Below are 13921 nucleotides of genomic sequence, written 5' to 3'. Positions count from 1 at the left end.
GGCTGATATTTTATTATTATATTATATTTATCCATAAACTACAGGCAGTGAAATGTTTTGTGGGTTTTGTTTAATTTCTCATTTTCAACTTTCCTGTGTCATGTTTGGTTAGGTTATATAACGGCATCGTTACAAGTTCTTTTCTGCATATAGAAGTCTGTGTTTTGCCTCCCTTTTGTGAATTCAACATTTCCTTTTTTTTTTCTTCTGGTCTTTCGCAGCGCCACGTAAAGACCCCAATAAAACTATTTGTGCAGAAGAATAACCCCCCATCTCCTCCCGCCGCCCTCACCGGCAGGAGCACCTCGCCCCGATCCAACATGGCCGCCGCCAGGGCGACGCGGGCCCGGGTGCAGTTTCTACAGGAAATACCCCGCGCCCGCGCGTCGCCAATTGTGGAGGGCTGCCATTTTACCGAGCTTACGGTAAGAGCGCGCCACTCCGCCGCGCTCGCCGCTCCGGTCCTTCCGCGACGGCGGCGGCGGCGGAGCGCGGCTGGCTTCGGCCGCCTAGCGCCGCTGCTAATCGGGTTAACGGCTAACGACGTTCCGGCGCCGCCGGTTCGCGCGTCAGCCAGGCGGCGGAACCGGGAGCTCGCGTGTTCCTTGCGTTCTTTGTTACGCCGCGGTCGCGTTTGGCCCGAACTGTCCGGACGGGAGGCGTCCTGCGCCGAGGACCCGGTCCCGCGAACCGCTAGCAGCAGCCCCACCGTTATCTGGCGTGTAACAACAACAAAAAACACGCGGGGATCTTCCACGACGTGCCAGGCGCAAATGTGCGACCAATTTTCTACACATTTGTATTGATGTGCAAGTGCCTCGTTTCAGGCGGGGAAAGAAATGTACGAGTGTGAAAGTATTGTCTTTACTTTTTTTAATCTTAATAAATATCCCAAGAGCATATCGGACCAGTAGAAGACCTGAAGTGCCAGTGCCACGCGGTCTGCGGGAATTTTCCACAGTTGGAATAAAAAAACGTTCTGACGTGCAAGGGTTTGAGTAGCTGCATATACACAAACATACAGTATAGGCCAAAGGTTTGGACACCTTCTCATTCAATGTGTTTTCTTTATTTTTGTGACCATTTACATTGGTAGATTCTCACTGAAGGCATCAAAACTATGAATGAACAAAAAAGATGAACTGAAAACATGTTTTATATTCTAGTTTCTTTGCTCTGATTACTGCTTTGTACACTCTTGGCATTTTCTCGATGAACTTCAAGAGGTCGTCACCTGAAATGCTTTTCCAACAGTCTTGAAGGAGTTCCCAGAGGTGTTTAGCACTTGTTGGCCCCTTTGCCTTCACTCTGTGGTCCAGTTCACCCCAAACCATCTGGATTGGGTTCAGGTCCGGTGACTGTGGAGGCCAGGTCTCCACTTTTTGTTTAGTACATAACTCCACATGTGCTCATTCATAGTTTTGATGCCTTCAGTGAGAATCTACCAACGTAAATGGTCATGAAAATAAAGAAAACACATAGAATGAGAAGGTGTGTCCAAACTTTTGGCCTGTACTGTACACGTTCAGACAGCAACCACACCACTGCTATAAAAGTGCTCATAAGATCAACATACAAAAGTCAATGGATTTGAACAGGGTTTTGGATTACAAAGTAAACATATAAAGTCTTGGAAAAGAATGAATAACGAAGTACGTAGTTCCCATAAGACGTTGCGCTTTTTTTTCTTTCTATGTTCACTACTACAACGTTTAAAACTCGCGCAGGTCTGTAGTATATTTGCCGGCGTTACGTAGTTACTTGGGCTTGCGCAAACTTGGAGGAGGAGGAGTTCAGCTTTTCAGAGTTGAATTGAACTTTTTGTCACATTTGCATAGAAATGTCAGAGAACATATGGTTATATCAAACAGTCATTTAAAAAAAAGTCATTCCAAAAATGTGCAGGAACCCTAATGTCTGATTTTTAAATCAAGATAATCATGATTCATGAACCGGTTACTACATAATTATTAAAATCTTGGTTACGTGATACTTGTTTTCTGTAGGCACTGTATGTGATATCTGTATGTTACTCTGTACCATGGAATTTGAAGGATGGTATTTTAAATGAATAAATAGCTCTTCATTCTAAACAAATATCTAGTTGCAACCAACAAATTTACATGAACATGCCAACGATTGCCACAAACCTGAAATGAATTGTCTTTGTTTTAGTTATAGGTATTTGACAATATGAGTGATGCAGAGGTAGAACTCATCTCGAAGTCCCATCATGAGAACCTTCTTGAGGCCATGTGGCAACTGCGGGTCACTGGACGGCTGTGTGACATCACAGTCCAGGTAGACCTCCAAGGGGACCTCGTGGAGTTTAACGCCCACCAAGTGGTGCTTGCCGCGTCGAGTGGCTATTTTAAAGGACACCTACTAACCGGGGAGCAAACCAAGAAGGTTTTCTCGCTAGACGTGGCCGGTTTTGCTTTTGGCAAGTTCTTGGAGTTCGTGTATACTGGCAGAGTCCAAGTTGCAAAAAATGCGGTGGGCGTGGTATTAAAAGCCGCCGAGGTGTTGGACTGCAGGGACCTTGTTGATGCTTGCCAGCAGGTTCTTGAGCCTTTGGGCCCAGAGCAGAGCCGCACGGCGGAAAAGGACGACGACTTGCTGGTGGACTTCAACGCGTCGGCATGCAGGACGGAATCGTCCAGCAGCACAGGTAACCAAGCGAGGGATCCCCCTTTTCCGGCCGGCTCACCCCAAACCCCAGAAGCTACAGGGGCAATCCAGCAGGAGGTGGCCGCAGCTCAGAGCAGGAGGCTGAGCAACCGGCTGGCCGGCCGCAAGGTGTTTGTTGGGGCGTTGAGGAGGAAGAGGGGGCGCCCTAAAACGGCCACGGAGCCTGAGAGCCAGGAAGTGGCGAATAAAACACGAGGAGATGTGGACATGCTGTCCCCTGACACAGGGACAGGTACCGAGGAAGCTTCGGCTGCGTTGTTCCCTGACAGCGAGGCTGAATCTGCACAGTCTGCTGACCAGGAGGACCAGGACGTCCCGGAAGACGACCCGAAGGACATAGACTACCAGCTGGTAGAAGTGACCGAGGATCTTTTAACGAAGGAGAAACGGCGCGGCCAGGTCAAATACCATTGTGACAAATGCGATCGGACGTTCCACTACGAGAAGAGCTACCTGAAGCACACCCAGGTGAGCCACGGCATCCAGCCCGAGGTCACCTACCGCTGCGACACCTGCCAGCAGACCTTCGCTAACCGCTGCAACCTGAAGATCCACCAGCGGCACGTCCACAGCGAGGAGCGCCTTTTCCCCTGCGACGTCTGCGGCAAGGCCTTCAAGAGGAAGAAGGACACCAGGCGCCACATGCGGCACGTGCACGAGGGGGGCGGGGAGCGGCACCACTGCCCCGTATGCAACAAGACCTTGAGCTCCAAGACGTCCCTGACCCTGCACGAGAGGACACACACGGGCCACCGGCCTTACGAGTGCTCCGACTGCGATGCCAAGTTCGCCCAAAGCTCGGCGCTGAAGACCCACCGCAGGTACGTACCGCATTAGCACCACGGGGCGCACTGCTTCCCCATGCCATTCTTCACACATTAGTAGATCAGTAGTTACAGGGACAGTCCCCCTGGAGCAACTGAAGGTCCCCTGACATGAATTCTATTGCTTTTATATCGGTGTCCCCTAATCTGAAGTGTCTGAAGTCTCTTTCCCAAATTCAGCCGTGGTACAGAGTTACAGGCACTTTGATCCAGTCCCACAATGAGATTTCCCCAGGACGCGCCGTTTCGGTGTCTGTAGCATTAAATGCTACTGAGGAGGAGGCCTGTAGAAGTGAGTGGGCATTTGCGGAAATAACGTCATCAGCATCATTCACCAACGTCAATGTTTGGCACAGACGGGATGTCATGTAAGGGGACAATTTCCATATCAGACCACCTGAGCTGCCGCTCTGAACGGCAAAGCAGAATGACCAAAGCACTCTTTAAATCTATCACCATTTTTAGCCACTGCAGGACCATAGTCTGGCCGGGGGAACTCGTGTTAATGTGAAATAAGGGGACCTTTAGGTGTCTTGCTCAGGGACACAATGGTTGTAAGTTGGATTTGAACCTGGGTCTTTTGGTTCATAGGTGAGTTTCTTACCCGCTAGGCTACTACTATATAGTAAACAGTCCAGAAGGGCCTTTCTACGTCAGGTCCTTCATCGGCGAGGCAAGATTCCTTTTCTTCACCTTTTATCGTATCTCACAACAGACACTGGCAATCAGGTCTGTGAACGACAAGATCAATAAATAAGATGCCGTTATGCACAAAGTTCATAAATAAATCATAAATAAAGTGTGCAGGTGTGAAAATAAGGCAGGGAAACGTGGAACAGGTCCGTGGTGAAATGATTGTGGATTTTGCTCGGAGGCCACTTCTGTGCCAGCTCTTTTACCGGAAGAGAAACTTACACAGTAAGATGTTGGGGTGGTAGTAGCCTAGTGGGTAACACACTCGCCTATGAACCAGGAGACCCAGGTTCAAATCCCACTTACTACCGTTGTGTCCCTGAGCAAGACACTTAACCCTGAGTGTCCCCAGGGGGGGGACTGTCCCTGTAACTACTGGTCGTAAGTCGCTCTGGTTAAGAGCGTCTGATTAATGCCGTAAATGTAAGATGGAGAGGGGCGTGTCCTTTTGTTTTAACTAACGAGATGCAAGAAGCTCTGAACACATAAGTTCATGTTGCAGACACGCTGGCTTCCCAGGAATTCCCTGTTGATGGAACCATTGTTGTTGCCCGTCTTGCCGCGTTTTACATGGCGTCGCTTTCACCTTCTTGATAGGATTCATACCGGAGAGAAGCCCTTCTCCTGTGATCAGTGTGATGCAAGGTTCACCCAAAACCACATGCTGGCTTACCACAAGAGATGCCACACTGGTGAGTGCAGCTGTTCATGACAGATATAACATATTTGTACCGCACCCACGATGTTGGCATTCATGCCGGAGTGCGTGCGTGTGTGTGTATGGGTTTTTTGTATTTTTATTTTTCCGTCTCCCAGGGGAGAAGCCTTTTATGTGCGAGAGCTGTGGGAAAAGCTTTGCATCCAAAGAGTATCTGAAGCATCACGCCAGGATCCACTCGGGCTCCAAGCCGTACAAGTGTGAATTGTGCGAGCGAGCTTTTGCCCAGAGGAACTCCCTTCATCAGCACATGAAGACGCACACAGGTACCGAAACACAACCTGGCGCATAGTTTTAAATAATAATGTCTTAGAACACTGCTCGGTCAATCAAATGTTAGATTTTTACAGCAGTCTGAATACATTTACATTCACATCATTTATCAGGCACCCTTACCCAGAGTGACTTATAATCAGTAGTTACAGGGACAGTCCCCCCCTGGAGACACTCAGGGTTGTCTTGCTCAGGGACACAATGGTAGTAAGTGGGGTTTGAACCTGTGACTTTGTGGTCTTCTGGTTAATAGGCAGGTGTGTTGCCCACTAGGCTACTACCCACCTCTACTATTTTAGTTTTAATAAAATATCGAGCAACAAGCCTGACCTGCCCGCCTTTTCCCAGGCGAACGGCCGTACCACTGCGACCGCTGCGATAAACAGTTCACGCAGCTCAACGCCCTGCAGCGCCACCAGCGCATCCACACCGGGGAGAAGCCGTACATGTGCACGCTCTGCAACCGCACCTTCACCGACAAATCTACCATCCGCAGGCATGCCATGGTGAGTGGAGCAGGACATTAACCATCCAGGGGGTTCTTTTTGTCGTCAGAATGGTTGAATAAAGGTGCTGATAATCAGTCTGAACAAGTTTTGTTATGTGGACAGAAACCAGAGGCAAACAGAGATTATTGTCACGAATAAGTATAGGAACACAATTCTCATTTAAATATGTTAAATAGTTTTTGGATTGTGGAAAGAATTGTTCATCTGATTTGATTTGTTCGCTCAGAAGTATGTGTTTTGGTGATTTTTTTTTTTTTGGGTCCACAGATACATGACAAAAATACACCATGGAAAAATTACCTGGCCATCCTCAAGGACAACGTGGAGGATCCAAGCAAGAGGACAAAAAACACAGCGTTGAAGAAAGAGAAGTCTACAGACAAGACCATTAACAATAATCTCAATCAGTCACAGGGGCCGAGAATTGAAGGACAGGCCCAGGCCGCCCAGGTGGCTGTGACCGCCGAGCCCGTGACCATCTCCGGGGACTGGGGCAGCCACGGCACCATCGCCCTGGTCAGCCACAACCTGGGCGGCTTCACGGTCATCCAGACCGAGGTGCCGGCGGGAACCCAGCTCCAGCCCATCATAGCTGCGGATGGGTCCCCGGTGACCATGCCTTTCCACATCCCGCTCTCCTCCACTCCCATATCCATCTCCGTCCCGGTCTCCGCCGTGTCCGATGGCATTCTGTCTCAGGTGGCAGCTGCGCCCACTGTGGTCACCACCTCTGAACTGGACATTTCGAACAGAGAAATTCAGTGTGTGACAGAAAACATGAAGCAGACAGCAAGTGTGGACATCCATCTGGAAGTGTCCAAGGACACACAAACCTCTGAGCACGTGGAGACTAGAGAACCCAACTGATGATCAACTGGCCAAAAAAAAAAAAACAAGAAAATATGATAAAAGCCCCCTGGTCAATATTGATGCCTAAATTGTACTTAATGCTTAAGCTTCGTAAATGTACAACAGCTCCACTACTTTCTGATGTCTGATGTGCTTTCAGGTTTAAGGACAGAAAAGTGCTGTGTAGAGGGATTAGGTTAGAAACTCTGAAGTGAAACAAAGGAAATAAAGTGTAATAAATAAATAAAGACATGGAATAGTCATGGTTTCAGATACTGGTCTTTATTATTATTATTACATTCACGCAGATACAGTGAAGAGATCATTAACCCTCCTGATAGAACCTTGATAAGCAGGCAGAGATCCTCTTCCTGATGGCTTATTTAAAAACCCTGGTATAGTTCACGATATGTAGTCACACGACACTATTTCACACACAGTGACATGCACCGCTGCATGACGGGGACAATTAGGGCAAATTAGCATTATTCCCAAAAAAAAAATGGGGTCAGTATACAGAGCACATTGACACAAGCTACACAGAAATTTCACTCGTTCTCATCTACGCTTTTATTTTGCTGCCAAAATAAAAACGTGTTTTTTTATTCTCACTTCATCTTATCTAGTGTAGAAAGATTTCTATAAGTGCATTCTGCAAAATTATATTATATATATATATTTATAGAACTATAGTGTAAGCAAAGGTTTCCCAACACCTCTCCCCCCCACCATCAGAGAAAAGCAGCAATAAAACAAGGGTTATCAATGAGTCTAGAAAATTACCAAATTGGCCCAAATATAAAATCAGAAGGAAAATGGTGTCATCTTAGTTGTGTTCTAGACACACACATTTAAAAAAAAAAAATAAATAGATTGTGTCAATTACAATATTTAGTAATGAGTGGGGGCGGCACATGAAAAAAATAAATACAAGAAAATGACATTCCAGCTCAGTTCTGTGTCAGGACCGACACATCACTGGAGGACTTCACATCTCCAGAGATGTTAACAGAGAGGTAACTGGGGTATAAATGAATGTTGTGGGAATACTACAGGAATGGGATACTTCCAGGACCTGACTGCTCCACACTGTAACCACAGAAACAAAGCATTCATAAAAACTGTGGGGCCAAGAGCATATTTTACTTTTAGCATAAGAACTTCGTGTACATATATATATATATATATTATAATCTATATAATAATACAGCAGTTATTATAGACATGGCATTGGCCACCAACACAAAATAAATAAAAGTGTCCACAACAAAATGAACGAAGAAATATAAAGAGAAGTGAATGGTGTGAGGGAGGGTAAGCATGCTGTTTGTGGGGGTCTTTCCTCAGTCAGATCACTTCAGGTCGCCACCATCTCCCTGGATGGTCTTCTTGATCCGTAGCAGCATGGTGGTCAACCACTGGTCCAGACGGGAGATGGAGTCAAACTCTTTCACCTGCGATGGGAACAGCCGAATTGTTTGTGAGGGCTGTCCGTTCAGTCAGGCGTCTGCTATGTTCAAAACCCATTAGGGTTTTGCTTTTACTACCCAACTTTTGTTTACTTGAGATCATTAAAACGAATATAGGCTGTCAGGGTGATGATTGAACAAAAAACTGCAATTTATTTGCTATGTGTCAATGTGGACGACTCTACATCCTTGTGATGTAAAAACATGGATGAGCGCGTAGTTGTGGCTCATTAGGTAAAAAGTGCTAAAGACTTACTGCTTCTGTAAACGCTTCACTGTTCTGCTCCTCGTGTGCTTCCAGAAGTTTCTATCGGGGGGGAAAAAGAGAAATCCATTCCAAACCATGAAGGGTTGGCTAATATACCAAAACAAGAAGAAGAACTCCTTTATTCATTCCTACATAAATCAGACAGAGCGTCACCAAAACGAAATATTCTGCAGAGCCTACAAGTTGATTACCATGGTAAAATATTTAGGAAAAAGACTAAGGTTAAATGTAAGGCCATTCAAGTGAACTGAAGAGCGTGAAGCCAAATAATTTCCATAGACAAGAAAATGTTGGTGTCTAGATAAACAAAAGTTTGTTTGATTGAGCATGTGACTGGGTTACAACATCATATTACACACACACACACACACAGTGTATATACCTTCAAGAGCTTACACTCTCTTGAATCTGAGAATGCAGGGAACATCTCCTCGTACTTCTCCACAGCGAGCTAGAAACACACACAAAAAAAAACAAGTTAAAATCACACACGAGAACACTGAGATGGATAGAAATGAATTCCGCCTCAACCTGCATAATTCCACTGGGGTTTTTCTCCTTTTTTATTTTTTTTGCAGGGTTCATGAGGAAAAGTTTGTTGAAATTCTTTGGAATGACCTACCTTTGCGTTAAGCTCGTCCACAATGAAGTGGCACAGGGACGCTTTGAAGAAGTACTCTTTGGCGCTGTATTTTAATAAAGGATTGTCCATGGTGTTAGTCCCAACCTACACAGAGCAAGACAGAGAGACGGATCATATTCCCGCATCAGCCAGGCAACGTGAGAAGTAAGGCCGGCTGGGCGTACCTGTTCATAAATCTCTATTGCTTTCTGGTACTGCTCCAGCTGAGCGCTGTAGGCGGCCACCTTCAGCAGACACTTGTTTGCCGAGCTTTAAAGGGAAGACACAAGCTTCATTTACTCTGCAGGGGTATCAGGAGTGCAGGATGCACTTTTCGGGGTGAAACACGCAGGCCTTCACTAACAGAGAACATAGTTTGGACCAAAGCTCGTGGATCAGCGACAGGTCGTCAACATTGCAGTACAGTCCCATTAGTCCCTGACCCCTTTTTCTTTTGGGATGTTCCATCACTCATCTTTTTCTACTGGAAAGACCAAAAGCCTCAACCTCCAATATCCTACCGGAAAAAAAATTAAATCGGCCTCCTGTTGTCTCTTGCCTAGAAACAAGCATATTATAATATTATTACTTGATCATTACTGTTTATTATGCTGAGCAGATGCTTGTTCTTTTCATTAGCTAATTGTGGAAAGACAATAACGATGCATTTGGGAAAAGAATACCATTACAGTACAGTCAACTGTTCGGCTTACCTGTTGGACTCCTCGCCTTTGTAGTAGTCTGCAGCCTGCTCATAATGGGCGATGGCCTAAAAAAAAAAAAAAAAAAAAAAAAAGACCACACTATAAAAAGGTGCCTATAAAAAAAAAAAAAAAAAATCATAAAAACTTTCTGTTGACAGCCTGGCCGAGAACAGGTAAAACCCGTACCTTCTCAATGTCCACTAGTTCAGACTCGTACACCTCTGCAATCGTGATGTGGTGTTTTGCTGCAATAGTAAATCTCCCCTGTAATAAAGGCATAAGACAAAAAAATTAAAACAGTCAAGGTGCTTCCAAATAAAAGGAAGAAAGTCCACTTCAAGATGACGACACATAACATTCCGACACCCAACAAAAAGCACGTAAGGTAGGTAGAGGACTACATATAGAACCGGGCCGAGCATTAAGAGCTTACCATGTCTGTGTAAATATCGATGGCTGCATTTAAACAGTTGATAGCCTCTATTGTTTGCATTGAGGGGGAAAATGATGCAAAAGTTAAAACACACACACACACACACACACACACACACACTTTACATAAGAGTCATGCACTCGTGCACCAGCATGCATCATAAAACACGTTCCCTTTCAAATACTGTCACCTCTTTTGGTCACACGGGACGCTAATTGCATGATGGTAAAATGCTGATAATCTTCTCTTTAACAAATGAATAGAGGGATCAATCCAATTGAATTTATAAACCCATTCAGCTCCAGGGGGATTGACTTTCTGTTATTTTTTTTACAGGAAATCACTCTAAATGAGTGAATGAACATACATGAATGAAAATGCAGTGAAGGAGAAGGAAAGAAAACTGCAAGATGGAGATATTTTGGCAATCATATTTAAACATGTTACACAGTAGTAGCAGTAGAATGATGTTTAGCATGGCCACATTCCAAACCTTGATTTACTGGTTCAAAGATTTAAAAGGTAAAGAATACATTTCCTGACCCACAATAAAATAAAATAATAAGAAAAAGATCTCCACGGTAACAGTAAGACTGGAAATGACATTAAAGGGATGTTAAGGAAATGATGGCAAACAAAGCACCATCAAATTAAATCACATTTGTCCATAGTCCCATTTAACTTAATGAGAGTTGTTGTCTGGAAAATGAAAAGAAATTCTGACTGTGCATTTTGTGTTGAAAGGAGAAGGGAGAAGGCTGCCCACCCCATTTTCTAGCTCTGATTGTGATAATGTTTTGGGTACGTTACAAATAGGTTAACCATAACCTTTTCCTTAGGTTTCTGTTCTCTACCTTGTGGGTCTGCCTTCTTGAAGGCGTTGCCCGCATCAACGAAGCTGGTTGCAGAGTCGTGTTTGTTCTGGAGCTGCATGTGAAGCCTGGCTGCTTGGCAGAACGCATTCCCGGCAGCTAGACAAAAAATAATAAAAATCATATACATATGGCTATGGAAACAGACACATGAACCACTGCACACCTCACAAGGTCACCTACCACTCCAGTTCTTGGCCATCTTGAACATGTTTGCTGCCCTGGCATACATCTCACACGCCTCCTCCACCTTGTGGTTCCCACTGAAAAAAATTTGTTGCAATTCAGCTCACAATCAGATATAATTAATAATAAAGTATTTTGCAAATATGCCATATAGCTGTTCGCACAAGATGTGGCAGGTGCTGCACTGCTCAAACTTCAATACGGTGTTAGCGGTTCTGTTCAATCTTGATGTTCAGCTTAAGGCCTTTTTCACGATCAAAATGGCAGGAAATTTGCATTATTTTTAAAAATGGAGACACACAGCTGCAAGACAACCCAAGTCTCCCAGAAGCCCACAAATTGAATGAAATATGCCGCAAACTAGACCAAGAAAACAAAAGCATGCATTTTACTGCCATATTCCCAGCCCCAGCGCAACCTTAACAAACACAGCCAGATCATTTTCATTCAAAAAGAGACCGTTTCACCAATGGAACACTAACCAAAATAAACAAAATCAGTGTATTTTTGGAAGCTATTTTGCCATCAAAGTCTTCGATGTCCCAGATCACTCTGAATTGATTAAACAGACCCCAAAGGCTTTCAAGTAGGCTGACGTTTGAGGCTGTGACATACTTCATGTCAGTTCTATCATTAAAATGGAAAAGAGAAGAATTGCTGTCCGTCTTCTTACAAAAATAAGGTTACTAGACTACTGTTGTAATGATGTAGTCGTCCCAACATCTGCTGATGCACCAAATACTAGGCTAGTCTGAATTTTGTCAGTTTTATTGCTTTAAACAGTGCAACTGTTATTAGATCGTTGCAAATGGGTTTTCTAATAATCAATTAGGTTTTTAAAATGACAGACTTGCATTAGTGAACACAGCATGCCACTGGAAACCGCCACGCGTCCATATTCCATCATTAGCAAACATTTACAGCACCAGCAACGTCTGGCCTGTAGTTTGCATCAAACAGGCAACACACATTAAATAATAATAATAATAATAATAATAATAAGTTACGTATGATGAACACAGACGATTAAAGGTTTATATAAATCTGAACATGTAGAAATTCATGCAAATGGAAATGTTTGGTCGGTCAAATATTGTGAGACATTTGGTCACAGGGCGAGGGTCTGGTCGGGGGGCGGCCGGGGTGTGGATTTGGTCGCGGGGTGAGGGTCTGGTCGGGGAGTGGATTTGGGGTGAGGGTCTGGTCGGGGAGTGGATTTGGGGTGAGGGTCTGGTCGGGGAGTGGATTTGGGGTGAGGGTCTGGTCGGGGAGTGGATTTGGGGTGAGGGTCTGGTCGGGGAGTGGATTTGGGGTGAGGGTCGCGACACGAAGCACAGAGGTGGTGCTGCGCCAGCACTGCGCAAAACTGCTAAAAAAAAAAACACCTTTCAGACCTTTCGCCGTTTAAACTAGAAAAGCTATAAAGCTACTGAGCAGCTCTGGGTGATTAGCTCGATTAAAAACACACCGCGTTCGGTTACGGTTCACCAAAAAAATCCCTCCTTAAAACGCGCTCCAAATTGAGCTGTTGTTTTTATTTTATTTCTTAAAAATAAAAGTACGTGAGACAAATCGTGATCTAAAAAGTGCACTAGCAGCTAGCTGGGATTAGCCTCGGAATGCGTGTAAACAACCTATGGACTAATTATGCGGTACAATACAGCTGCAATATACAGTTTAATTCTGATTACACCGTGAAGGACCACAGACGTTACCGAATAGTAAAGAGAATCGAGGGTCAGGCACTGACTAAAAACTAAACTAGCAGACGTGGCTAAACCTCGCCGGTGAAGAAAAGCCTAATTTTATCGCCTTTTCTGCTCCCTTGATTGATCTATTTTTAAGGCTATCTTACCCAAACATCCCTCCCAGAAAGGAGCCGGACGATTTCACCTTCTTGTCGGCCTCGGCCATTAGCTGAATCGCCTCCTTCTCTTTGCCGGAATTATCCATGTCCACTCTAGACAGAAGTATCTACAGATACGCGCTACGAAGAACTGGTTTTGTTTATCTGCATCAGCCCCGGCCGCAGAATGAGGGATTAGGCTTTGGTTTTATTTAGCGTCGGAGTGCGGTGTTCGCGGGGCACCATGGGAGTCCGAGTCTGTCAGTGCGTTTCATGGGCAGGTTGAAGCCCACAGTAAAACTACAATTCCCATGTACACACAACGCCAGGCGCAAAACGCCTTACGTAACGTTAAACGGCGTGTTCAGAATTTCCTCGGACGTGTTGTGCCGAAGTGCCCATTCGGAAGTTCGTGAGACCCCTTTCTGCGCATGCGCCGGTTTTTAACAATGCGGTTCAGAATAACAGGTCGCAGAATACATAAATGAAGTAAAGGCGACCTATCTTTTTGTAAATGCAAATGTTAGTTCCTGTTTGTATATCATCCAATTCTGTGTGTCTGTACATAGAAACACATTAAACCTTTGTTACCCTGCTGCAGAACAATCCTTTTTATTATGACCATATCCGGAAGGGGTGTGGCAAACACACCTGTCTCAGGGAAAATACATTTTATTGTTTGCCTTTCCCCCTTTTTATTACAGCTGTCCTCTAGAATTTACACTAAATGTTCAGATGTTAAACTGAGGATATTGCAATTGTCAGGCATTTTGATCTGAGTAGCAGTGGATTACAGTGGCCAGCAGGTGACAGAAGAGAGCTAAACAGACAAGCAGGTTACTGAGGCTCTGCACTGGCTTAAAAAATAAATCATGAATTTGCATTAGAATCAGATGTTAAGTTGGCAATGAGTTATATCTTTCGTTACAGTACAGAGATATTAAAATGGGAACTGCAATGTACC

General features: G+C 44.8%; 2 protein-coding genes across 3 annotated transcripts; one reads left to right on the top strand and one right to left on the bottom strand.

Moving 5' to 3' along the window:
• The first annotated feature begins 268 nt into the window (after positions 1-268).
• Positions 269-6820, top strand: gzf1 (GDNF-inducible zinc finger protein 1). The gene is made up of 6 exons (XM_029002992.1): positions 269-425; positions 2176-3512; positions 4806-4900; positions 5025-5192; positions 5548-5705; positions 5976-6820. The coding sequence occupies exons 2-6, from the start codon at positions 2194-2196 to the stop codon at positions 6573-6575; spliced, it is 2340 nt and encodes a 779-aa protein (XP_028858825.1). The 5' UTR covers positions 269-425; positions 2176-2193; the 3' UTR covers positions 6576-6820.
• Positions 6821-13205, bottom strand: napbb (N-ethylmaleimide-sensitive factor attachment protein, beta b). 2 transcript variants are annotated; one of them, XM_029002993.1, is made up of 11 exons: positions 12967-13205; positions 11109-11188; positions 10908-11024; positions 10054-10100; positions 9807-9884; positions 9630-9685; positions 9102-9186; positions 8917-9021; positions 8677-8745; positions 8283-8333; positions 6821-8011 (listed from the first exon to the last, which is right to left on the bottom strand). In XM_029002993.1, the coding sequence occupies exons 1-11, from the start codon at positions 13062-13064 to the stop codon at positions 7910-7912; spliced, it is 888 nt and encodes a 295-aa protein (XP_028858826.1). In that variant the 5' UTR covers positions 13065-13205; the 3' UTR covers positions 6821-7909. The 2 variants fall into 2 exon arrangements, with proteins under 2 accessions (XP_028858826.1, XP_028858827.1); XM_029002994.1 differs by lacking the exon at positions 10054-10100 and having other exon boundaries at positions 12967-13104.
• Positions 13206-13921: the final 716 nt, after the last annotated feature.

The sequence above is a fragment of the Denticeps clupeoides genome, chromosome 14 (assembly GCF_900700375.1).
Source record: "Denticeps clupeoides chromosome 14, fDenClu1.1, whole genome shotgun sequence".
NCBI lineage: Eukaryota > Metazoa > Chordata > Actinopteri > Clupeiformes > Denticipitidae > Denticeps > Denticeps clupeoides.
The sequence above is the reverse complement of the archived record's forward strand: the minus strand, read 5'-3'. Positions and strand labels throughout refer to the sequence as shown.